The sequence below is a fragment of the Onychostoma macrolepis genome, chromosome 19, assembly GCF_012432095.1.
Source record: "Onychostoma macrolepis isolate SWU-2019 chromosome 19, ASM1243209v1, whole genome shotgun sequence".
Lineage (NCBI taxonomy): Eukaryota > Metazoa > Chordata > Actinopteri > Cypriniformes > Cyprinidae > Onychostoma > Onychostoma macrolepis.
Window position 1 is genome coordinate 22,983,321 of NC_081173.1, and position 27,273 is coordinate 23,010,593.

The following is a 27,273-nucleotide window of genomic DNA, read 5'->3' on the forward strand; positions in this document are numbered from 1 at the left end:
TCAGCCGTGCTTCTGGTTAAAAACAGCTGAAGAGAAACTTTCATATTTAGACAAAATACAAATGAAATCGCATTTATTGAAGGATTATTATAAAACCTACTTCAATTTCGCTCACGGACCAACACCGCAGGCTTGAAGATGTAAGTGGAAAACCAAATATTTAAAAGTAAGCCTAATTTCGAATAAGTCAGGTGACCATTATTATTTACAACTGCACTAACGATGACTAAACTGACAAAAATGTAAATTTACATTAATAAATAGTGTATTTTAAATATACTTCATTATAATGCAATAGACTTCCAATTACCAATAAACACGCCAATAATATAATTTTAATTTATACCATTTGAATCAGCCATAGCAGTGAACATAATGGGTAACAGTATAGTCCAACCTAAATAAATATAATGATCAATTAAATTACTATTACTAGACACAGTTTGTTTCTGTTTTCTACATGTTTACATTGTAGCTTTTTTCTATTACCTGCATATTTATGCATATATGTAGGCCTATATGACACAAGCATATTTTACGTAACACCCCTCGTTCTCATTTGTGTTACAATTAAGCATTTAGACTTTATCCTTAATCTAAATTCCTGAATAATAGCACATGCTTGCTTGATGAGATAATGTTCTCCTTTAAATTTGATAGAGCGATGTCACTGTCTGTAACAGCAGGTGCTTCTGTAATCCTTTGAAAGTGCTACTTTCAAACCTTAACTGTTCATTTATGCATTGATTGACCTATAAAGGGAGCATTAGAGCACCGCATAGCCTAATTCAATGATTCTCCATAGCCTGCTTCCCTCATGTATTTCTCCATGTCCAGCGGCTCAGACACTCGCAGCACTGCCTGATCATCGGCGCTTCTCTCTCCTGATTGGAGCTTTCTGATCAGCTCAGCCAATGAGACTCGATCCTTTGGTTTCCACTGACAGCAGGATTTGATAATAGAATATCTAGAGAAGAAATATAATGTAAGTGTATGTTATAGTGGCTATCGAAAAGGAATAGATTCATTGTTGTATGTGTATATGTTTTTTTCTTCGAAAAATGGTATGAGTCTTATGGTATAGGCCATCCTTACAAACTTTAAACTGACATTAGAATTCCCTGAGTGGCACTTCAAATTTGATGGTATTTTGTTTACATAATTGTGTTTTCTAATAGCTTTTGTTATCACATGTACATTAGGGTGTTTTGTTACATCTTATGTTGTTATTTTATTGGCACATGCAACAATGACGATGCTTTGTATTTGTGTGTATGACGCAGTGCTCCAGGATTATTATAGTTAACTCCAACAAAATAAATTTAAAGTGCATGTTTTTTTAGATGAACATGTTTACTGTATATGTGTGGGTAAAGAGACGTACAGAGTATTCGAGCAGTTGGGTGGTTTCTTTAGTGTGTTCACTCTCTGTAAATGCTGCATTAGTTCGCTGGTCATGATGTTGGGAAAGGGCGGCTCTCCTGAGATTAAAAACAATGCGATAAAGAGCTTTAAACAACTTCATAATTTGATTATTTTTTCCACATAAATGGAACCTTGCAGCTGTAGCTGTACTGGAGACTTTTATAATACTGGATGACAGAAACACTCACCTAATGTCACCATCTCATACAGCAAAATGCCAAAGGACCATCTATGGAGGATTAAACAGAAATGGACACAATGTCAAGATCAAAGGTGACATTAACTGAAAATTCAAATAATTATCACAAACTCACATGTCGCTGCTTTGCTGGAGAGGTTGCCGTGCTAATGCTTCTGGAGCTTGCCATTTTCTCATTCCCATATCTTCTACATCTATAGAGCCTGTACTCGTTTTTCTGCGATATGCCGGACCCAAACCCCACAGCTTGACCGACAGGTCCCGACCAACCAAGACGCTTCGAGCCTTGACATTACCATGGATGTAGTTCTTACTATGCAGATACTCCTGTGATTTCATAGCAGGTTGTGTTAGACTGCAAACTTAATCTTGGGTGTGACAAAGTATTTATTGTACATTGTAAATCATATATGCTTTGGTTAAGTGCTCATGACTGGCCATGATTAATGCATGCCAGAGTCAAACAAAGTATAAAGCTCTGTGATTTATGTAGTTGCCAGTGTGTGCGTGCCTGGTGTGTCTTATAAATCTCTCCATTCATAAATATACGTTTATACATTGTTGCCAGGCTTTAGTCTGTCAGTATGAATGTATATATCTTGCAAGCTGATTTGTTATCTAACCAGAGCAGATGCAATCTGAGCAACCATGGTAAAGATTCGTCTTTCAGTCATGTCACACGGTGCCTCCTGACCTGTGTGGTCCTGTGAAAGAGATTTACAGTCAGTCAAAAAAAAGGTGAGGTTTAAACTAGTCGTGTGACTTTTAATCAGTCCATTACAAATGAGATCATCAGGAATGACACAACCTCTGTGTTGTCCACTCTCAGGTGACCTCAGCAGTGTAATGTCAATATTTTACAGTAATTGCTAGTCGTGTCATATTTATCTAGAAGAATTGGAGTTTTGAGACTTTTAGTTCACAAAGCTGATTTTTCAGCATCATTACTCCAGTTTTCAGTGTCACTTGACCCTTTAGAAAACATTCTAATATGCCGATTTGCTGATCAAGAAACAATTCTTGCATTTTTGTCAAACGTCAATATGTCCCTTGCCAGAGTGAAAATGAAGCATTACTCATGTACCTGTCTGCACCTCCACAGGAAGCTCAGCAGGTCTCTGTGTTCCAGCTCCTCTACTGCAATCATCAGCGGTGTCTGCACAGACACTACCCCCAGCAGTTTGGGTATCAATGGATGTGGTCCCAACTCTGAAAGGAAGTGGGCAAACCCCAGAAAGTACTGGTGCTCTCTGGCATTGGCTGATTCTGCATGTGGGAAAAAGTAGAAGAAAGTAAGATTGTTTGTCTGTCTGTCTGTCTATCATTCTATCTATCTGTTTGTCTGTCTTCTATCTACCTATCTAACTTGTTGGCCACAATGGTGAGGTTTTGTAGCTCATCCTTTCAAGAATCAAGCCTGCAACCTTCTAGTTGCAAACCCTGAGCTTTAACAACAAGTGAAGCAAAATTCTACCACTGATTCATAATCAACATTGTAAAAATAGCCCGTGTGACTTTAGTGGTTCAACCGTAATGTTATGAAGCTACGAAAAAACTTTTTGTGCACAAAGAAAATAAAAATAATGACTTTTTTCAACAATTTCTTCTCTTCCGTGTCAGTCTTCGACACGCGTTCACAAGAGTAACACGACGCATGTTCTTACAGGTTTGGAACGACATGAGGGTGAGTAATTAATGACAGAAAAACAGCAATGAAATAAGTACTAAAATTACTAAAACTTAAATAAAATTAAGCTAAATAGAAATATTTAAAAAGAACTTTAAAAAAAATAAACCCTATGAAATCTAACTTGCCGGGCCACAATCGTGATGTTTTGTAGCTCATCCTTTCAAGAATCAAACCTGGAACCTTCTAATAAAATTCATTCATAATAAAATACACTGCAAAATGTTTTATTCTCAGATAACTGTATGCTTTATGGTGACATATTTGAATTAACTGGTTTTATACAAAATAACCTGACTAGAAAGAGAGCTGACAGAGATAACTCGTTTGTGTGAAGGAAATGATTTTGCCTACAACTTAAAAGAGATAGTTAACCCAAAAATGAAAATTCTGTTATTAATTAACCTCATGTGGTTCCAAATTCCGTAAGACCTCCGTTAGTACTAAAATTACTAAAACTAAAACTGAAATAAAATAAATCTAAATAGAAATATTAAAAAACATGAAAAATGAAAAAGTAACATTAAAATTTAAATGAAAACTGAAAATATAAAAATAAAAGCTAACTCAAAATATTAAATATAATAAATTGTATAATATATTAATTTTCAAATCAAATAAAAATAATATTAATAATAAAAATAATAAAATAATACTTGTCCAACAGTACCTTTAAGCACTCGTAAAATGACTGGCTGTCTGTCCATGACAGCTCTGTGCAATGTGAAGGTAGTGTCTTGTTTTACTGAGAAGGTGAGAGGAAGTGGAGAGACCAGCTGAAAGAGGTCCGGATGCCTCCCGGTGGTTTGCTGAGGTACTGCAGGGCTTGAATTCTGCATGTCATGGTGAGGTTGGACTGTCATGGGAATAACCTCATGTTCCAATGGGTTCAGCTCTGCTGGGGCTGTTGTTGCAAAGTAAATTAAAAAAATAAAAACAAATCTGTTGTATGTTCTTACAGTATAACTTTTGAAAAGACCTTTCAATAAACTCTTTGATAATTAATGAACAAGATAATCTATTAATAAACATTGCGATCATTCATAAAGGGAAACCCTTGAAATAAACATAGCGATCATGCATGGTCAGGAAGACTTATAAATAAACATTTCTGTCGTGCATGAACCGGAAGACCTTTAAATAAACACAACAAACAACAAGCGACTTGAGTATTTAGTGTGTAACACTAAAGTCAGATGCCGTAGCTACCGTCAATGCCTTGCAGGTGCCGTCTGTTGCTGTTATGGTGTCTGTGTGTGTTATGATGGTGTTGTGTGTCATCTTTGTCATTTCTGTGGTGTCCATAAAGATGTGATGGCTTATGAAAGCATTTGAGCACAAACAAAATGATCAGCGTGACCAGAAAAGCCAGGAGAAACAGCACTGGAATGACAATCAGTTCAGCTTTATAAAAAAGCACCTCTGCAAAGAAAATAGAAACGCAACGGGATTAGAAAGCTGAATTCCTTGAGTCACATGTTTGCATGTTTTAGTCACAGAGTGTGTCATGCAGTGAGACACCTGAACACTCAAGCTTTGTTGTTCTAGTCTCCTCCCACGTCCTTTACACCAGTGGAACATGCAGTGCTCATTGTCTGCAGTGGCACTGGTGGAGATGATGAGGTTTTAAAGTTTTAGATCAGTCATGTTCCTCTCTGAAACAGTGTCTGGCTGTGAGGGCAGACTTCTGTCTTTGTCTGTCTTTTTCTTTCCTATCTTGGAAATAGGTTTCCCACCTTTAACCTCCTGTCGTGTCTGTGTGATTTTTCATCATGTTATGTGATTATTTATGAACGAGAGAGAAAAAGCGTTGTGATTTTCAGTACCAAGTTTATCTTTAGTGGTTTTTATTATTGGTGTATTTTTATTTATTATTTTTTGTTATGTAAAGGCCTTAGATGTGTGTCTGATTGTGGTCAAGTGGACTTGAAAGCAGCCTAATTATACAGGGGTATGAATAGTTTAGTTGATTAGTGGTCCAGGTTACTTGCTTCCTAGTTTAAAAAATCTTGGTCATTTTCAAAAGATATAGCTATGAGTGTGTACATTTTAAATGTCAAACTGAACAGATAATTATTGTACAAGAAGTGAATGTTCAAGAATTTGGGGAAAATGTCAGTAATCATAATGAACTGTTGAATGAATAGTCATAGATGAGAAAAGTGTGTTTCCACATGTATTAAAATAAGTCTCTTGTGCTGCCTAATGCTGCATTTATTTGATCAAAAATACAATAAAAACGGCAATATTGTACATGATGCTTCAGATATCATATGTGATATGGTGATTTGATGCTAAAGAAACATTTTTTTTATTGTCGATGCTGAAAGCAGTTTTGGTAGAAAATATTTGGTAGAAATAATTTTTTCAGGATTCTTTGAATGCAAAATTTGCATTTTTTTAAAATGGAAATCTTCACCATTATTATACATTTCTTTACTGTCACTTTAGCTCAATTTATTTGTAAATAAAAATATTAATTTCTTATTGAATATTAAAAATATTTGTAACTTTTGAATTGGTAGCGTATAGAGAGAGACTAAAAAACACACTACTTACCACAAAGAGTGCCTGATACACATGGATTTGTTGCGTTAGACATACTGTAAAAGGAAAAATATATATTACCACCATTTTATATGGCAAATACATATGGCAAAGCACCAACTTCAAAACAGTACATATAAACTGATATCTAGTAATTCAAGTGCAGTGCTATTCACATGCATCAGCTTATGTGTTTTATGAGTGCATATAACATTTCTGCATGTGTGCAGTTTGGCAGCTCTCTTTGAAAGACATAAAACCAGACTTCAAATATTTGACATTAGAATATTTGTCATACTTTGTTAATGTATGTTGTCAGTAAATGATTTGTATGTTTCACAGTGCTTTTAAGATTTGATCATAAAGCTAGTTTTGCTTTTGTTTTAATTTGTCTCTGACATTTTTATTCAGCAATGAAATATGTAAGCAATTGTCTTGTAAAACAAGACAACACCGTCATATTGCACAAAAGCTAAATATTTGTTATAATATCATCTTGACAATGTTGGAACTTTTTGCCTCTATATAAAACACTGGCATGAAAAGAAAATATGATCTACACTCGTAGTCACAACATTGACGTTTGTGATCAATGGTTTAAAAATAGATTCAAATTTATCATGATTATCAAGAAACAGTAAAAAACATTGTGACAACATCACACCTTGAACACTCCCACTACTGATCATCCTTTGTCAGCACATTCTTTCTGTTTGACTTTAACATCTTAAGTTTGTGTGTGAGACTACCAGACATTCGCTCAACCGGTTTCTCTGCATTTCTGTCTTCACATTAAAAACACACCACAAACTTCACCACACGCAGGAGCCATTGTGAGCTTGGTATAATGTGAATACCAACTTCTTGATTGATCAAATCTTGATTTAACTAGAATTTAGCCAGTGAAAGTGTGTCTATCAAGTTAAAGGTTTTCCTGTTGTTTATTTATGTATATTAATAATAACTAAATATATAAATTTATATATTATATATATATATATATATATATATATATATATATGTTGTTTATATACACACACGCACATACACTGCAGTATAATGTAAAATAATATTTGCGTATAAATGTATATGGTTAGCATGTTAATGAACTTACATGTCATCTTCTCTGTGTGTGAAGAATGATGCAGCTATTTCTCAAACATGGTCATCTTCTTTTGTCAGAGGCTGTTTTGTTTCCATCCGTTGTTTTAAAACTGGTGTTTTTGCTGTACTTTATTCTCAAAGTATCAACTTCTTGGTCCCATCTCTTCGTATACTGCAAGTGCTCTTTGTTTTTGCTGTATGTCATTTACCTGCATTCTTGCTGCCACACCCACATCCAACAGCTTTTTTTTAAGCTCCGCCGAGTTTCTGCCATGCATCAATGTACCACAGACAGTTGATAAAGACTGGCTCAGTTGTCATATGTTAATATAATAACGTATCATATGTTTGCCATGGAAGGTTTAATTAAATATTTGCATGGAATTCTACCTGTATGTGAATACATCTTAAAGGAATAGTTCACCCAAAAATTAGAATTTGATTCGAATTTACTCAACTTCAGGCGATCCAAGATGAGTTTGTTTCTTCCTAAGAACAGATTTGGAGAAAATAATCTTTATAGAACTGTTAGCATCTAATTGTTTTGGATAATACAGTCATAGCCAAAAATATCGGCACCCTTGGTAAATATGATCAAAGAAGGCTGTGAAAATGAATCTGCATTGTTAATCCTTTTGATCTTTTATTTTAAAAATTCACTAAAATCTAACCTTTCATTGGATAATAAGAATTTAAAATGGGGGGAAATATCATTATGAAATAAATGTTTTTCTCTAATACACATTGGCCACAATTAACGGCACTCTTTTATTCAATACTTTTTGAAACCTCCATTTGCCATTTTAACAGCTCTAAATGTTCTCCTATAATGCCTGATGAGGTTAGAGAACACCTGACAAGAGATCAGAGACCATTCCTTCATCCAGAATCACTCCAGACCCTTTAGATTCACAGCTCCATGTTGGTGCTTCTTCTCTTCAGTTCACCCACTCATTTTCTATAGGGTTCAGGTCAGAGGACTGGAATGGCCAGCAGAAGCTTGGTTTTGTGCTCAGTGACCCATCTTTGTGTTGTTTTTGAGGTTTGTGTTTGAATTATTGTACGGTTGGAAGATCCAAACAGGGCCCTTTTATAAGATTTCTAACAGAGTCAGTCACTTATTGATTTTTTATCTGTTGGTATTTGATGGAATCCATGATGCCATGTGTCTAAACAAGATGTCCAGGACCTCCAGCAGAAATATAGGCACACAACATCAAACATACAGCAGTATATTTCATTGTACACATGGGGTACTTTTTATCCCTTTGTTCACCAAACCCATCTTGAGTGTTTGCTGCTAAAAAGCTCATTTTTTAGTTTCATCTGACCAGAAGCCAGTCCCATTTGAAGTTTATCCACTCAAACTCTCCTTCTCACCATGCATTAGGACGATATAGACACACGTCCTCTTCCAGGTAGTTTCGTAACATTTTCTGTTGATTGGAAAACCTTAATTATCGCCCCGATGGTGGAAATGGGAATTTTCACTGCTCTAGCTCTTTTCTTAAAGCCACTTCACTAATTTGTGAAGCTCAATTATCTTTTGCTGCACATCAGAAATATATTCTTTGGTTTTTCTCATTGTGATGGATGATTAAGGGAATTTGGGCTTTGTTTCCCCTCCTATTTATATTTCTGTAAAACAGGAAGCCATGGCTGGATAATTTCATGTTCATAGTCACGCTGGAGTGCTCAAAATTGTGAATATGAATGGGAATATACTTCAGAGATATTTTACTCATAAGAATTTCTAGGGGTGCCAATAATTGTGTCCAACGTGTATTTGAGAAAAACATTTATTTCATAATGATATTTCCCTCCATTTTAAATTCTTATCCTCCAATGAAAGGTTAGATTTTTGTGAATTTTTAAATAAAATATCAAGAGGATTAACAATGCAGATTAATTTTCACAGCCTTCTTTGATCATATTTACCAAGGGTGCCAATATTTTTGGCCATGACTTGTACGTGCAAGATTGTTTCTTTATCTGAACGAATTTGGAGAAATTTTAGCATTACATCACTTGCTCACCAATGGATCCTCTGCAGTAAATGGGTGCTGTCAGAATGAGAGTCTAAATGATCCAAAAGTAATCCACACGACTTCGGCCTATCAGTTAATATCTTGTGAAGCAAAAACTGTGTGTTTTTAGAAACAAATCCAAGGTGTTTTAACTTTAAATGGTCACTTCAGCCCAAAAATCCACCAACATATTTGTTTAGAACCAATTTAGCGTGTAAATTGTGCTTGATCTGTGCATATTTCTCTCCTGATTCAGACAAAATGACTTTTTCATTGGAGGAAGCAATATTATGGATAGAGGACTCGTATTTTAGTAAATACGTCTTAATGATGGATTTGTTTCTTACAAAGGTGCAACTTTTCACTTCACAAGATGTTAAGTGATGGACTGTGGTGTGGATTACCTGTGGATTATTGTAATGTTTTTATCAGCTGTTTGGACTCTCATTCTGACAGCACCCATTCACTGCAGAGGATCTATTGGTGAGCAAGTGTTGTAATGCTAAAATTCCGCTCGTCCTAATTTTTTTTTTTCTTTTTCACTTTTATCCAGAATGTGTTTATGTAACGCTAAAACTGTCTCCGTGTGTCATTAAGTGTATTGTTTAACATTCTGTTGGTCATCACAGATGAAAAGTGCGAATCAGAGACGGCACTGGCCAATTTGGTCCTCCCTGTGCTGCCCTCATTATGTTTCATGGAGGATGGGGAGTTCCCTCAGCCGCTCAAACCCTCACTGTGCCCCTTTCCAAATGAACAGGTGATCAAAGTCTTAGTTTGTTGCCAGGGGTGACAGGATTGGCCACTATTAAACAAACCAGCCCCGCTAATGAAGGGCCAGATGGGTTTAGTTTGGCATCTATGCTCTCTTTGTAACACTCACACACATGCATAAACACATGTACGTGTCCCAGGCACAGGCACGTCCACATAAACGGACACACACAGGGCTTAGTCAGTCAACTGGACTGCCGTGTTGCACCACATGAGAAGGTGTGTGAGAGAGAGATGGCTGTGCATGCGTAAAGCCAGGAAAGAGAGCTCGAGCGAGAGAACTTGCATGTGCCCTCTCTCACTCAGTCCGTGCCACCCCAGGGTGGGAATGCTAAGACAGACAGGCGGTTTATTTTTGGGTCAGTGACAGTGTGTCAATGGCCGCAGATGCGTCGCAAAGGAAGGCTCTGAGATACCAGCAGACCGTGGTCAGTCCCTGTCTCTCTCCTGCTCTCTCTCTATCTCCCTCGCTCTTTCTTCTGCTCTTTCTTCTGTCTGGTTACTGTTTAGTCTGTTCTGAATTGCTGTTCTTCTGTCATTTGAAATTGTATGAGCTGAAAGATGTTGCACAATCTTTGCATGACTTGTATATTTGTACCGACTGAGTCACCGCATTGAGCACTGGGCTGCAGAACTCGCGGGAAAGTGCAACAGGAGTTAGTCATTTTCCTCCTGTCATTTTCTCTCCCTTTTACTCCATCTCTCATTTATGTATATATAGGCTCCTGAAGAGGTCTGTACTGCTACTTTGTTTTATTTGAATAAGTTTGCAGTGCAACTTTTTTAAGACAAAAAGCCCAGTCAGTACTTTGACAAAAATGAGTGATTCTTCAATTAGAATGACTATGCAAAAAAAACAAAACATTATGTTCTTTCATAATCATTCTAGTTTTAAAGTAGAGATTATTAATAATTATATATATATATATATACACACACGTTTTTTTTAAATCAACTTTTCTTAATTTCTGTTTTGAGCTTGACTTTTAAATACTGTGCAAATAAGGGAAAGTGTATTTTGCACTTTTTCTAAATACTTTTTAAAAAGTTGACAAAAACTATGATGAAATCTTTTTTTTCAGGATACTTCTTTTTTAACATACAGTATAATACACATAGAAGATTAATTTTATAACATTTAAAATCAAAAGACTAACTGAAGAATCACCCAAATATACATTGTCAACCAAATTTACCGAACTACTGTTCAAAAATATATCAAAACTTAATTTTTGATTAGTTATATGCATTGCTAAAGACTTCATTTGGACAACTTTAAAGGCAATTTTCTTAATATTTTGATTTTTTTGCACCCTCAGATTCCAAATTTTCAAATAGTTGTATCTCGGCCAAATATTGTCCAATCCTAACATCAATGGAAAGCTTATTTATACAGCTTTCAGATTATGTATAAATCTCAATTTTGAAAAACTGACACTTAAGACTGGTTTTGTGGTCCATGGTCACATATGTTGATTTTCTGCTCAAGACACATTTCTTATTATTATCAGTGTTGGAACCAGTTGCTGCTTAATAATTCTGTGAAAGCCGTATAGATTTCTTTTCAGGATTTATTGAAAGAACATTGAATGTCTTTACTGTCTCTTATGATCAATTAAATGCATCCTTGCTATTCAAAACTTACTGACCCCAAACTTTTGAATGGTAGTGTAAGTGGAAACCCAATCATAGATTATAAATGTCTTTCTTAATCTCAGCCTGTCATGGGAGACGCTCCAGAACATCTGGTGTGATTGACTGTCTGCTGTGATCGCTGCTTTGACTGAAGGGGAGATGAATGAGGTTGAACGTTTGAGTGTTTGAAATGGCGATGATACATCTTGGTTAGAGTGTACTATAAACAATATAGTATTGCTTTCTTATGTCATCAGTTGAGGTCATCTCTTGCCAGTCTTGTCACTGTGATTTATTGAACGGTATGTAACATTTATTGAACAAGAGAAAACGTGTAAATGTTTGGTCAATAAGCATATTTTGGATTATGGGTCACCTACAGAATACCTCACTCTTCCAGTGATTTGCAGGAAGAAAACAACTAAAAGACATTCATTTTTGTTTGATGTCTTGATTTGTCGGAGTTCAGCTTTATGACAATGAGCAGATATTCCATGCAGCGATAACCAGTGGCATTGTATAGTTTTATGAGTCATGTGATATAGTTGGATACTAGAAATGGCTACTGCATGGCAACCAACAACTGGCAAACATCACAGACTCAAGCTGTTTCTTAGCTATTTTTTTTTTTTTCTAACAGGGATTTAGCTGTTGTACTTTAATGTTGTCAACCTGAATCTCAACTTTTTCTCATATACAGTGTTTTTACTATTAAGTATTTATTAATATTTTGAATTCGCAGTTATTTTACATTTTCAGTTTTTATTTTAATTTTAGTTTTATTGTATTTAGCTTTAATTTTATTTTTATTTCGATTTTAGTTTAGTCATTTCAATGCTTCACCTTAAACGTATTAATTTCAGTTAGTTGCCAATGCAGAATTTCTAATTAAGATTTTATTTTATTTCAGCTTTATTTTAATTACCAAAAATTATTTTTAAAAGTTAGTACAACACCATGCGATTCACATATGATGTCAATCATTTTATTTATTTAAAAATATTTTTTTTTTTACTTTACTTCTATTTTATAAGGAGTGTACATTTAGCACCAAATGAAAGAGCCTCAGCAGAAAGGACAGGCATATTGGGATATGTTGACAAGTGTGGTCATCCCAGCATGGGAAGAACATCTATTTTAGAAGACCTTCAACAGAATTACATATGACTTTACATAACATCACATGACAACACCATGACAATTGCCTTGATAGCCTTCCCGTGCAGCCATCAGCATGACCTAAAGCACAGCATCAAAAACTCTTTCCAACACGCTTTAGCTTGAGCACATTAGCATTTTCTGATCACAGTTACTTATTTGTAGATGTGCTCGTAGTATTTTTTATATTCAAATGACAAAATCTTTGGTTGTGCTCAACGTAAATGCATGTGTGAACTGCACACATTGCCTCAGCACCACAGTTGTTATTAGCTGTCTAGTGCTAGTTAGCATGACAGTGTCGCCTGATTATAGGTTTCCAACTTTCCTTGGGAGTCCTTGAAAGACGGATGAACAAATTGGAAGATAGAAAGATCCACACAGAGGTGTGTGGGGAAGTGTGGCTGTGAACATTGGGTCACACCGAAGCTATTATTAGCCTAGCGGCTAGTATTACAGGCCCTGGGTAGAAAGGGGGTAGTTCCAATCTATGGCGGACGGAGGGGGTCTGCGGGGGGTGTAGAAGACCGTAGGTGTAGGAGCATGAGAAGAGAGGAGGGGGTGAAATATGGAGAAAGCAAGGGATTACATGTACTGTGGGAACGGGTGAAAGTAACTGGATAGACGCATGGAATGAGAGTGAGATGTGTTATGAGGAAGAGAGATACATGATAAACCTATCATCTACATGGGTCCATTCCAAAGGCGAAAGTGAGCGCCTATATTCAATAAAACTGCAAATAGTAACACATATAGATACACGTTTAATATTCTCTGTAAAATAATAGGCCTAAACCAAAGAAAAATGTTTTTAAGCAAGATAAAAATATACATTTATAGCTGCGTATACCATAACACCTTATACTACAATTGAAAAGTTTGTAATACATACTGCATTAATTTAGTCAAATATGCAGTAAAACAGTAATATTGTAAAGTGATATTATAATTTTTTATTGTTTTCTATTTTAATATTGCATTTTTCTCTTTTAATATGCTATACTCAATATTTTGTACTATATAGAATATATATATATATATGTATATATATATATATATATATATTTTTTTTGTCAAAATGTAAAAGTATGAATAAAAAGACCAGCATTTATTTTAAATATATTTTTTTGTTACAATGTAACAGTTTTTACTGACACTTTTGACAGTTTAATGCAAAACTAATTTATGAAGTTATTTATTTAATTTAATTTTACATTTAATTTTTTATGTTTTAATGTGTTGCCCATATAACATTTACAAAATGATACAATAATAGTGGTTCAACATAAAAAGACAACAACATTAGAACTGCTGAAATTATTGCCCAGAAAATTTCCCATTTTCACTATATAGAAAAACATTATGAAAATCACCACAAACATATTTGATCATGTTAGTCTCAAGTGAAATGACTGAAGTTTTGAGCACTTTGCACCCCTCTGCATCTACAGTCATTTTCATTGTTTACTTCATTACATTTCTAAAATGAGATTCCTTCATCAGCAGTATAATATTTAGCATGTGGAAAAACTGTTTTTGCTGCTGTCAGTTCTGTTGTGTTAAAATGACTGTGTACGAAGAATCATATTTTTTGCTGTGTAGCAGCCAAAACATTTCTTAACCTAATCGCTACTGTCATATCCACGTTTACCTCTTCACATCTTTATTTCCATGCTGAAAATAGCATCTGTAAGTCCATAAGTCAACATTTCAACAAGTTGTAGTTGATCACCCTGATGCAGTGCACGTTAAATGAGGTTAAATGCTTGTAAATAAATTAGAGTCATGACACTATGACACACAGGGTAGTCCTACATCATGTCCCGATCCCATTTACTCTCCCTATAAAATTTGACAAATAGAGTAATTCATGAGATTTACAGATTTAAATGAAACATCTGTCTTATTTAATAGATGTAAGAAAGAAACGCTTTTTGTTTCAAGTCAGACTACTGGGGGGTGGGTGTGTGTTAGAGAAAGTAGTGGGAATGAAGACACAGGGAATGTATTTTCCAGATGTCTGGGTCTTATCCGGATGGTTATAAATCTAAATGTAGACTACTGCTCTTCCGCCGGTGGTCTTACTCGAAGCAGGTCGAGTAGATCTTCTTCTATTTTTGGACTCCCTCTCCTCTGTCACCTCTCGGGTGCATCATGTTGTTTTTGAAAATGAGGGCAATGTTTTACTTTTTTGAAATTATTATTTTGAAGACGTTTCTGTAACAATTTATTATGTGATCACACCACTGAAGAAAATTCAAAGTGTTATCAAAAGCACTTTTTTTTATATTCAGTCAAACAGAATGAGTAAAATGCCTTGTATTTTAACAGGGTTAATCTGAAGAACTAGTGACAGCAGGAAACAATGACTTCTTGAATGTTAATGAATAATAAAATGTACAAATAAATTCTAACATATTATATAACTAATAAAATAATAATATTCATAACAATAATGCTAATAATATTAGTAGTAGTAATAATAATAATAACACACCAAAGAAAAGCATTTATTTTGCTTATTTGGATGAAACAATATTTCAACTTTTATTGACTTTTGACCTCCTGAAATAGTGTTGTAATATTCCAAAGTAATGCATCTAGAAAGGTTTTTTGGACCAAAGGTATCTTATTGCAACAATTGTGACTATTCAGTATTAGATATTTTCATGAAACATACAAATAGTTTTCAAATTGACTTCGTTCAGACAAATTTGAAAGTATAATAGCAGTTGTCTTGCATATCCACACAAGATAAGGTGGTGTGTTGTAGTGGGAAATAATCTGACCTGGTAACTGTAAGCAGGAGTTATTTTAGTAAAATACTATTATAATATTTGGTTATTTATTATATTAAGTTGTAATTTATTAAGTTGTTCCATGGAGATTGTACCTGTAAGTTGCTATTTATCTGGTCTCTTGGGTAACAAAAACCTGTGATTTTCTTCTGTGCTCAGCTATATGGAGAGTACAGGGAGCACCCTGGTGGGTCCCAGAGGAGAGAGGCCACTCGCCTTCTGATGGAGAGACAGCGGAAAAAACACGGACATGGATATCACCACCACGGGCTCCACCATCACAGTCACCATGGGCGCAGTCACAGCCGAAGCCGCCATCACAGCCGCCAACGTGTGGAGCTGGACATAGGCAGCATTCATGACAGACAGGAGGAGGAGGAGGAGGAGGAGGAGCAGGGCCACACGTCCTCCTTCAAGAAACGCCGATCCTACTCTAAGTGCAGAGGTCAATAACAATGAGCCTTGCAAAAGCTAGTACGAAATATATGTGAGGTTTGGGATCTGATGGGGATTGTAATGTTTTCCCAGACTGTGTGGCTCGAGTACAGAAGTTCCTCGTCTCGAAATTGGGAGAAGACTGGATCTTTCTGGTGTTGTTGGGTATTACCATGGCATTAGTTAGCTGGACCATGGATTATGCTAGTGCCAAGAGTCTACAAGGTACTACACTACCCAGAATACCCTCTGCTTCACCTTTTACGTGTTCTTCTGTTGGATAATTTCGCATATATGTTGTATTTAGTTAGTGTATATATATATTGTAGTGCTGTAAAACGATCAATCGCGATTAATCACATCCAAAATAAAAGTTTTTGTTTACATTATATATGTGTGTATACTGTGTATATTTATTATGTATAAATAAATACAAACACATGCATGTATATATTTAAGAAAAATATGTTATGTTTATATATTAAATATATTTATATATAATATAAAATATAAGAATATAAATATGTAAATATCTTCAAAATATGTACTGTATGTGTGTGTATTTATATACATAATAAATATACACAGTACACATTTATATTATGTAAACAAAAACTTTTATTTTGGATGTGATTAATCGCAATTAATCGTTTGACAGCACTAATTTATTGTATAATTTAATTTCCCTTATTTCTGTCTTATTTATTATAATTCATGTATTCAAAGAGTGTGTGTGTGTATATATATATTTATAGCGAGAGAGAGAGATTTGGGGGTCCATGTATCAAAACATTTGAAAATCCCTCTTCCATTTTGCCTAGTGTTATGTCATATTCTTTTGTCTCTTTTCCATGTTTTTCCCACTTCTCATTTCTAAAACTTCTACATACGGCATGTTTTTGTCTTCTTTGCTGTCTTCCTCTTTCTCTGCTTCGTGTGCTCCTGCTCCATCACTTCTGTCCTTCTCCGTGTCTCTCAGCCTATAAGTGGTTTTATGGAGAGTTGAGGGGAAATATCCCACTGCAGTACCTGGTCTGGGTCTTCTATCCCATGGTGCTCATCCTGTTTGCCTCCCTCTTCTGCCACCTGGTCGCTCCTCAGGCCATTGGTGTGTAGCTTCATTGTTTCGTTAGCTTCTATTACTTTTATTTACTTATTTACTTTTCTTTACCTAATATCCTATATATATATATATATATATACAAGTGCATCTCAATAAATTAGAATGTCGTGAAAAAGTTCATTTTTTTTCTTGCAAGTTATTTCAAAAAGTGAAACTTTCATATATTTTACATTTATTGCATGTAAAGTAAAACATTTCAAAAGTTTTTTTCTTTGTTTTAATTTTGATGATTAGAGCTTACAGCTCATGAAAGTCAAAAATCAGTATCTCAAAATATTAGAATATTTACATTTCAGTTTCAATTAATGACCATCCATAGAGTATAAATTCCGGGTATCTCTTGTTCTTTGAAACCACAATAATGGAGAAGACTGCTGACTTGGCAATAATCCAGAAGACGAACATTGACACCCTCCACAAAGAGGGTAAGTCACAGAGGGTCATTACTGAAAGGTGTGGCTGTTTACAGAGTGCTGTATCAAAGCATATTTAATGCAAAGTTGACTGGAAGGAATAATTTGGGTAGGAAAAGGTGCACAAGCAACAGGGATGACGGCAAGCTTGAGAATACAGTCAAGCAAAGCTGATTCAAACACTTGTGAAAGCTTCACAAGGAGTGGACTGAAGCTGGAGTCAGTGCATCAAGAGTCACCACGCTCAGACATCTTCAGGAAAAGGGCTACCAAGCCACTTCTGAACCAGAGACAACGTCAGAAGCATCTTAACTGGGCTGTGGAGAAAAAGAACTGGACTGTTGCTCAGTGGTCCAAAGTCCTCTTTTCAGATGAAAGTAAATTTTGCATTTAATTTGGAAATCAAGTTCCCAGAGTCTGGAGGAAGAGTGGAAAGGCACAGAATCCATGTTGCTTGAAGTCCAGTGTGAAGTTTCCACAGTCAGTGATGATTTGGGCTGCCATGTCATCTGCTGGTGTTGGTCCACTGTGTTTTCTGATGTCCACAGTCAACGCAGCCATCTACCAGGATATTTTAGAGCACTTCATGCTTCCTTCTGCTGACAAGCTTTATGGAGATGCTGATTTCATTTTCCAGCAGGACTTAGCACCTGCCCACACTGCCAAGGGTACCAAAAGCTGGTTCAATGACCATAGTGTTACTGTGCTTGATTGGCCAGCAAACTCGCCTGACCTGACCCCATAGAGAATCTATGGGGTATTGTCAAGAGGAAGATGAGAGACACCAGACCCAACAATGCAGATGACCTGAAGGCTGCTGTCAAAGAAACCTGGGCTTCCATACCACCTCAGCAGTGCCACAAACTGATCAGCTCCATGCCACGCCGAATTGAGGCGGTAATTAAAGCAAAAGGAGCCCCTACCAAGTATTGAGTACATATACAGTAAATGAACATACTTTCCAGAAGGCCAACAATTCATTAAAAACAATTATTTTTATTGGTCTTATGAAGTATTCTAATTTGTTGAGATAGTGAATTGGTGGGTTTTTGTTAAATGTGAGCCAAATTCATCACAATTAAAAGAACCAAAGACTTAAACTACTTCAGTCTGTGTGCACTGAATTTATTTAATACACAAGTTTCACAATTTGAGTTGAATTACTGAAATAAATGAACTTTTCCACGACATTCTAATTTATTGAGATGCACCTGTATATACTGTATATATAATTTTATTTACCTATTTATTTATTTTTGCAGATCTTTTAGCTTTTTTAAAAGCTTTTTTTTTTCTTTTAGATTTTTTCGCCAGGGTCTGAAATGATCTTTTTGCCTCACCTGCTAGAAGTGAATTGAGAATCTGTTTTTTGTTGCTCGTTAGAATATATTTTGCATGCTTTTTTGCATACTTTTTATTAAGAATATGGTTTTGTCCTTATGACAAAGGGATCATTTAGCTATTTTCTGACTGTGTTTGAAAGCTGTACTCAGTTCTTTACTGATATAATATTTACTGAGTTAATTTTGGACCGTGCCTCTTTATACAATCTCTTTTTTTTTTACTGAAGTCTCTACATACCCTGTGCTTGTCTCTTAAAAGTACACTTTCTGTATTCTGTGCCACTTGTAGTTAATATACAGTATACAAACCACATAGTAATAGTCTTTTCTTCAACCACTGTAACTGCTGTGCACTGTTTACTACTCAACAATGCCACCTGCTGGTTCATCTGCTATTCAGCCCATTGATTGCCAAACTGTGGTAATTATGCAGGTTGCAGGAAGCTATTCTTTTATTTTATCCTATAAAACTGACACTTTAAAATTATTTGGGTTTAGTAAAATGTCACAGATTATAATGTGATCAGTAACTTTATTTACAGACCTCTCACATTGATTTTTCATGATTCATTCCTTCTTTTTCCAAGCCATTTGATTGTTTTGTCTCTTTTCTTTCCTCCTCTGACTCTTATTTCCTCTCAGGCTCTGGTATTCCAGAGCTGAAAACCATACTCAGAGGTGTTGTGCTGAAGGAGTATTTGACACTCAAGGCATTTATTGCGAAGGTGGTGGGACTCACTGCTGGCCTGGGCAGTGGTATGCCTGTTGGCAAAGAGGTGAGACACATTTGATTTTGCAGTCTCATATAACATACACAGGGGCCTCGATTTTCCATTTTCCATTATACAAAATGTGCTGTGATTTGGTGAGTATGAGTGCCAGTTAAGGTCACCTAAACTGGCCTCAGCCCCATCTGATGCTAACCTTTAAACTGTGCTATTTTTATGCATTAGGGTCCCTTTGTTCACATAGCCAGTATCTGTGCAGCTGTGCTCAGCAGGTTTATGTCTTTCTTCTCTGGAGTCTATCAGGTAAGCAGAAGTGCATGGAGATTCGGCATCTCCATTCATAAAATGCTGAATGCTCATTTATCATCCAGGAACAGGGCAGCTTTTTTTTTTATATTACACATTGTTTTTGAGGACAGCACTGATATATCATCCAGGGCATTTATATTACCAAGAATTATTTCCCATCTTCCCCCACCTGTACCCTCAACTGTGTCTGCTTCACTCTTTTTGTCTGCATCTGTGTCAGTAGAGCCCATACTGTTATACAGACATCCTCACAGTGGGCTGTGCTGTGGGGGTTGGATGTTGCTTTGGAACCCCTCTTGGAGGTAAAGTGTGTGCAGAAATGGCATTTTCCTTGTTTTTTTTTATTCTTTCTTGATCAGGATTTATGTTTGTTTTCCAATAAAGTGTCAAAACAGAAGTTATAAATCTGACAAAAATATAATATGTACACTGTAAAAAATATTCTGTAAACTTTACAGTAAAAAAACGGCAGGTGTGTTTTACTGTAAAAAAAAACATTTTAGGTTTAACTTACATTTACAGGTAAATACTGTAATTTCATTAACTGATATAATGTTAATATACCAACCTATTGAAGTACTGCAATCTGTTTTGTACCTTTGAAATACACTGATAACCACCAAAAGGAGGAGGTGATGAGAAAGTCACATGATGAACCAAAGTCTATCACAAACAGCTTTTAAATAATAACATATATAGTTGGTGCACAGTGTCATTCACACAAACACTAAACACCATCATGGTGAGATTCATTAAACTGAAATATGCAATAAACATTAATTTAACAACATTAGATGTAACATACAACCCTAATAAACATAACTGATAAGAAAAAAACTAAGAAACATATTTATTTAAAAAAAAAAAAACATCAAATTCAAACAAAATTTGAAATGCCATGCAGGGAATTCTGGGAATGTCAATTTACGTTTTTTCCCTGTAAATTTAACATTCTTTTTCACTTCCAAAAACTGTATTTCACTGTAAAATTGACTGAAATGTCTATTACAGTTTTTCACCGTATATATTAGGGGAACTTACCGTTAACCATTTAATAGGTTTTTACTGTAGCATTTAAAAAAAAAAAAAAAGTCAAACTTTAAGGTATATTTCTGTTGTCAGGTTTATGCCTAAAACAACAAGCAATTAAAGACTTCATATGCGAAAACCAAATCCATCTGAGATTTTTTTTTCAATTTAGCTTTTTTATCAGGCTCCTGTGAAAATATCATTGGACATTTTTGAAAATAAGTCATTCAATAACTGACTAATAACCTTTTCTTTGCCATTAAAGTGAAATTACTGAACCTAAACATATAAGCCTGATTAAAAATGCTCATGTAAAAGAAATAATCAGTGAAATATCTAAGATAGACTTATTTAAATAAATAAATAAAAAGGTTGCAAAAATGAAGATATACACTATCATACAAAATTTGATTTGGAGGAATATGTTTTGTTGTCGTTGTTGAAAGAAATAAATAATTTTATTCTACAAGGATGCATTAAATGTAATAAAATGAAAGACTTTTCCTGGGAAGAAATGTATGATGATTTCCACAAAAATATGAAGTAGAACAACTGTATTTCAACATTCATAATTTTGAGAAATGTTACTTGAGCACCAAATCAGCATATTAGAATGATGATCATGCGACACAGAAGACTGGAGTAAATTATGCTTTGCCATCACATGAATTCTATACATTCTAAAGTATATTAAAATAGTAAACAGTTATTTTAAATAATTTCACAATTCACAAGTATATTTCGCGTTTTTATCATCATATTTGATGGATTTAGAAAGTTTGAAATTCTATTCTGTAGATGACAGTAACTATTCTAAATGTTTCTTTGGTTCTTCCAGGTGTTTTGTTCAGCATTGAAGTCACATCAACCTATTTTGCTGTGAGAAACTACTGGAGGGGCTACTTTGCTGCCACTTTCAGTGCTTTTATTTTCAGAGTGCTGTCTGTGTTTAATAAGGATGCAGGTGAGATACTAAATCATATTCATGAATAAAGGTCTTGGCAGCCTCAGATAGCTGATGACTGATACACTACCATTCATCTGAGATGAGATATCTTTTTTTTCCCATATCTGTTGTTTCAGTTACCATCACTGCTCTCTTCCGCACCAACTTCCGCATGGATTTTCCTTTCGACCTGCAGGAGCTCCCAGCGTTCGCCATTATTGGGTGAGAGCGCGGGGCGAGAGCGTGCCGTTCGTGGTGAGGGCACAATCCTGAAGCTGTGTGTGTGTGTGTGTGTGTGTGTGTGTGCCATATTTAACCCTTGACACACTCGCAGATCTGAGCACACAGCACTTTAACTTAACCAAAGTGACCAGATGTTGGCATTATATTTGATTTGTTGGAAGGTCATGTTTCACTAACACATTCTGATGAAGTTATTGTATTATATTGCATAATAATTGTGCTCACATTGATCAGAAACAATTCAGCAAAGAGCACAGCAATCTTCTTGTCTTATTATAAAACCGTGAATGTGATTTTTGTGTTTGGATCACTGGAATAATGTGATTGCTTTCTCCCCACAGGATCTCTTGTGGGTTCCTGGGAGCTTTCTTCGTTTACCTGAACCGTCAAGTTGTCCTTTTCATGAGAAGACCGAACATTTTCACACGATTCCTTACAAAACAGTAAGAGAAATTAACGCCGCAAATGATAACAGACAATATATTACCTTTAGAATTATTACAGGAGTATGCAGTACTCACCTGAGAGTTATTTTGCTGTAATCCCAATCTTTAAAATGATTATACAAGCTAAATAATTACAATATGTGTCACATTTTCTTTCTCAGCCGGCTGATTTTCCCTGCTGTTGTGACCTTAGTGGTTACGACACTGACATTCCCTCCAGGCTTTGGGCAGTTCATGGCTGGAGAGGTCAGATTAGAAATATTTAGTAACTGATGAATTTTGTTCATTTTTATAACTAAAAAATTGTATCAGCTATTTAGGATCCTCCTCTAATGCAGAGGTTCTCAACCAGGGGCCTACTAGAGGACCTTAGCAAACTTCCAAAAGGGGTCCCAGGATGATTTTAAACAAGACAAAAACGCATACAAATAAGCTAAAACTACTAAAAATCAAGATATTTCTTAGTTTAGTTTTTTGTCTTTGAAGAACCAGGATTCTCACAGTCTTGGAAAATGTGAATATGTAAGGAAGACTTATTTTGTTCTTTTTTTATAAAGAATTTATTATATAGAATATATTATATATCAATAAATATTTTTTTCTAATTACGCCAAGCTCTAATATTTTATCAGGTATAAATTGTGAGTAAAATACTTTTAAAAATGCTCATCTTTAATGCTTTTCCAGTAAATCAACAACAACTGGAAAGGTAATGAAAATTTTTTGATTTAGAAGAGTAGGAACCCAGAACATTCAGCTCATAAAACTTTTGCAATCTTGAAATTTAATGTACAAACTACTAGGAGTGTCCACTGATTAAAATAAGTTTTAAACAAACTTGTCATTTCAGCAGATATTTTTGTGTAGAATGGTGGGAATTTGAGTCACAAAGGTTGAGAACCACTGCTTTAATGTTTATGGTTGGTCTGTCTGTCATTCAGACAATCTTAAAATAATGGTTGAATTTTTTAAATATTTCATTTGGTTGGGTTTAAATGTGAATTTGACTTGTGTTATTCCGCAGCTGATGCCCAGGGAGTGCATCAACTCTCTGTTTGATAACTTCACCTGGACTAAAATATGGGGTTCCTCCCTTCCTCCTGGTCTCGGTCGCTCTGCTGTGTGGTTTCACCCTGATGTCAGCATCTTTGTCATTCTTATTCTCTTCTTTATCATGAAGGTTGGTCCTTTGCGATATTTTGTTCACATTGTTCTCTATCAGTTAAGTCATTTTCACTTTAAAACACTAAGAAACTACCATGCACTGACACTGGCTTTAGTTATCATGTCATAGTTGTCTAGATGGCTTCAATAAAACCTGCTTGTTCCCAGTCATTCTCTCTCTCTCTCTCCATCTGTCATGTTTGAAGCTGCTGAAGCAATGACTTTTATTTTGAGTTAGGCTCGTACAGGTTGTGCTGACAGCAGTATTTGAGATTTTAGAATTAAAGGCAATCATGTGAAAACATTATTATTCATCTCACAGTTCTGGATGTCTGCAGTTTCCACCACGATGCCCATCCCGTCTGGAGCTTTCATGCCTGTCTTTGTTTTGGGTAGGTCACTGGTATTATTCATTTATAAGTGGCTACCATTATGGATATTTTCTGATTTATATTTAAGAATGCCTTTATCATACAGTGGGATCCAAAAGAAACCATGTTGTCATGCTGGAATTTGAGATCTATTTCATATTTATACTGGGCAAAAACAAAATTTATTGATTTGAAGATTTTGAACAAATACATGTTTTCAAAGAAATTAATGTTAGATTTCACTTTATTTTGATGGTCCCTTTAACACATTCTATTGACTACAAGTAATGTTGCACCTACATTTCTACTAACTCTCATTAGAGTGTTGGTAGTGTATTAGTTGACTGGTAGGGTTAGGGTTAGGGTTAGATTAAGTTGACACGTTCTTGCAAAGTTACTTATAGTCAGTAGAATATCTGTTGGGAGACCAACACAATAAGGAGTTAGTAGATATGAAGTAGACAGTCTACTAATACTCTTATGAGAGTTTGTTGACATGTACTTGTTGACAATGTAGCAACATTACTTAATGTCAACAGAATGTTCAAAAGGGACCATCAAAATAAAGTGTTACCGAATGTTATGACAAAAAATAATATCAATATTTTATTATAAATAAATATTTATGTTTTTACACAATTTCAGGACACTAATCAAATAAGTACTTTTTTGGTCAATATTCACTCACATTAATATGCTTATAAACTGTAATGAACAAATATTTAAATTTAATTTTTAAATTGATTCTAATTGCAAAAAAATGCAATAATTTTCAAGAGCAGTCTCAGACTTTTGGATCTTACTCTACAGTAAATATGTAAATCCACTTATTAGGCTTACAGAAGTTAGCCAGGCACATTTTATTTTATTTTATTATCCAATAACTTTCTGACATTCGGATTTCACTGTAAATGCATTTATTACACTCATAGAAATTACTTTTTTTTTTTTTTTACTTTCATAGAAACACTTTATTTTATTTTATTCTATTTTATTTTTATTTTATTTTAAAAACGTTTGAATGTCCACTGCAATGTCTTACAGGTGCCGCATTTGGTCGTTTAGTGGGTGAGATCATGGCTACTCTCTTTCCTCAGGGTATCCTGTTTGATGGAATACTGTACCGCATCATCCCTGGAGGGTACGCTGTCATTGGTCAGTCATCCTTTCCTTCTCTTCCGATCCACCACTGTTACCTAATGTTTGCTCATACTGTGCTGATGATGTCACTTCCTGTTCCTATCTTTCTTCTCTTAATCTCTGATCTTCCGCTGCATGTGTCCATATAATCTCTCCGTTCATTATGTCACTCCTGTCATGACTCTGTCTTACAGCACTCCATCTTTCCGTCCTGTTACTCTATTGGTCTATCCTTTTCCCTTAAGGTGCGGCGGCGCTGACGGGGGCCGTCACTCACACCGTTTCCACTGCGGTGATCTGCTTCGAGCTGACCGGTCAGATCTCTCACATCCTTCCTATGATGGTCGCCGTCATCCTGGCCAACATGGTAGCGCAGGGTCTGCAACCGTCACTGTACGACTCCATCATCCAGGTCAAGAAGCTGCCCTATCTCCCCGAGCTGGGCTTCGGCCACATAAGGTGTGCAAACATTGCAAACGCCAGTGCCGTGGCTCCACATATGTGACAAAACAGCTTGGCCCACAGCGCAGCCAGGTTCCCTCACCCTCGCATGCTGACAGCACCTCAAAGTCCTTGTGATTCATTAGCAGCGGGAGCTATTAGTAAATACACTTGTCAATGGGGGGCGGCAACATGAAGCTTTGGCACCATTCCAGCTAACACTGAGCCTCTCCACACACATTAGATTTGGGCTACTCATTACCTCTTAATCAAGGATGCGCTCTGCGTCTTAATCTACCCTTTTGTGGTCTGAAGTAATGGTTCTGCTTCAGCACCCAGAGTTTACATTGGACTTCAAGTGGTGACCAAACATGTTACCAAAATTAGCCAAAATAGACCCTGCGTCAAGTTTTTAACAGTCTTTACATGTCTTTCAGGGGTTTGTCAATATGCTTAAAGTCAAACCATGTGGAAATTCATCAGACAACATCATTGCTGAGCATTTTCTCCTTAAAACTGCAGTGTACCGAAGACGGTCTCAAAAATGTGATTTAAAACATCCCATTTTCTACAGTCACAATACATGTGACCAATCCTATCAACTTGTGGGGTGGAGCTAAAATGGCAAATAAAACCATATTTTGTATAACATTAGCTGTTTGATAACATAGTCAAGCCAAAAGCTAGTGATATCAATTACCATTATCTTGAGCAATACATAAAATGCATTACCATTCTGATACATGGACTTTTAGACAACCCTGAATAATTCACTCCTCCTCTTCTTCATCTGAATCAGTTTCTGGTTCAAACATGAATGGCTGAATTAATCTAGTATTGCTACTTGTCATTCTGTAGCGTTTGCTACTTCAGTTAAACAAGTGAAAGTGGAGCAGGTATATTGAGTGGAGGTGGGGGCTGATTTGCATATTCATTGGTCAGCGTATACTAAAAGAGGTAATGGTGTAGAGTTATATTTAAGCCATTTTAATTCATGAAGAAATTATTACATTTAATAAAAGAAATTAAATCGAAAATTAAAAAAATAAAATAAAAAGATTTTAAATGCTATAAGTTAATTTAGACATCAATATAACATCATAATGTACAGTGTAGAGTTATTATACTATATTAACTAAAACTAAAAACATAATGTGATTACTTAAAATAAATGTTAACTAGTTAGATGTCATCTAGTTTCCAAGGTCTTTTAATTTATCTTGATGTACTTAAATAACTAAAACTGAAATAAAAATTAATATACTAAATGAGGTATACAGTTCTAAAAGAGGTATAAGAAGAGGAAGTGTGTGGAGTTATATTTTAGTTCAAGAAGAAATTATGTTCATGGGAAAAAACATTTAAACGTCATCTAAAATGAGTTTTATGGGATAAAATTAGGGACTAAATTAGGAAATGAACTATGTAAGCAACATGCAAAATTAATAATATGACATGAAAAGGCATGAAATTCAGGTTGAATAGGAATGTGTAACTGAATCAATATTAAAATTTTGTACAATACCAATAAGATGATATTTAAAAGGCTGATATTTAAATGATTTACTATTTTGTATAAATAAATAAAAAAATTAAAAAAAAAAGATCACTTTAAATTCTATAATTGAATTTAGATATCAATATAATATTATAATTATATTCCAGAAATATTGGGACATTTTTTAAATTTGAATAAAATGAAAACTAAAAGAATTTCAAATCACATGAGCCAATATTTTATTCACAATAGAACATAGATAACATAACAGATGTTTAAACTGAGAAATT

At 35.2% G+C, this 27,273-nt stretch overlaps 2 protein-coding genes across 3 annotated transcripts in view; one reads left to right on the forward strand and one right to left on the reverse strand.

Moving 5' to 3' along the window:
• Nucleotides 1-114: 114 nt before the first annotated feature.
• Nucleotides 115-7,180, reverse strand: styk1a (serine/threonine/tyrosine kinase 1a). The gene is made up of 10 exons (XM_058753472.1): nucleotides 6,973-7,180; nucleotides 5,871-5,914; nucleotides 4,521-4,733; nucleotides 3,982-4,215; nucleotides 2,709-2,890; nucleotides 2,248-2,328; nucleotides 1,740-1,951; nucleotides 1,614-1,654; nucleotides 1,385-1,481; nucleotides 115-967 (listed from the first exon to the last, which is right to left on the reverse strand). The coding sequence occupies exons 2-10, from the start codon at nucleotides 5,911-5,913 to the stop codon at nucleotides 784-786; spliced, it is 1,287 nt and encodes a 428-aa protein (XP_058609455.1). The 5' UTR covers nucleotide 5,914; nucleotides 6,973-7,180; the 3' UTR covers nucleotides 115-783.
• clcn1a (chloride channel, voltage-sensitive 1a) overlaps nucleotides 2,786-27,273 on the forward strand; it is a 33,220-nt gene continuing 8,732 nt past the window's right edge. Inside the window, exons 1-15 of one of the 2 annotated variants that reach the window (XM_058753460.1) lie at nucleotides 2,786-2,916; nucleotides 15,514-15,799; nucleotides 15,883-16,014; nucleotides 16,769-16,897; nucleotides 19,311-19,444; nucleotides 19,622-19,699; nucleotides 19,929-20,007; nucleotides 21,573-21,698; nucleotides 21,818-21,902; nucleotides 22,265-22,366; nucleotides 22,531-22,615; nucleotides 23,394-23,549; nucleotides 23,856-23,925; nucleotides 24,949-25,059; nucleotides 25,290-25,503. In XM_058753460.1, the coding sequence (XP_058609443.1) occupies nucleotides 15,577-15,799; nucleotides 15,883-16,014; nucleotides 16,769-16,897; nucleotides 19,311-19,444; nucleotides 19,622-19,699; nucleotides 19,929-20,007; nucleotides 21,573-21,698; nucleotides 21,818-21,902; nucleotides 22,265-22,366; nucleotides 22,531-22,615; nucleotides 23,394-23,549; nucleotides 23,856-23,925; nucleotides 24,949-25,059; nucleotides 25,290-25,503 (1,724 nt within the window). In that variant the 5' untranslated portion in view covers nucleotides 2,786-2,916; nucleotides 15,514-15,576. Of the gene's footprint in view, nucleotides 2,917-10,116; nucleotides 10,192-15,513; nucleotides 15,800-15,882; nucleotides 16,015-16,768; nucleotides 16,898-19,310; nucleotides 19,445-19,621; nucleotides 19,700-19,928; nucleotides 20,008-21,572; nucleotides 21,699-21,817; nucleotides 21,903-22,264; nucleotides 22,367-22,530; nucleotides 22,616-23,393; nucleotides 23,550-23,855; nucleotides 23,926-24,948; nucleotides 25,060-25,289; nucleotides 25,504-27,273 lie in introns of those variants that run through there. The other variant, XM_058753461.1, reaches the window with a different exon arrangement.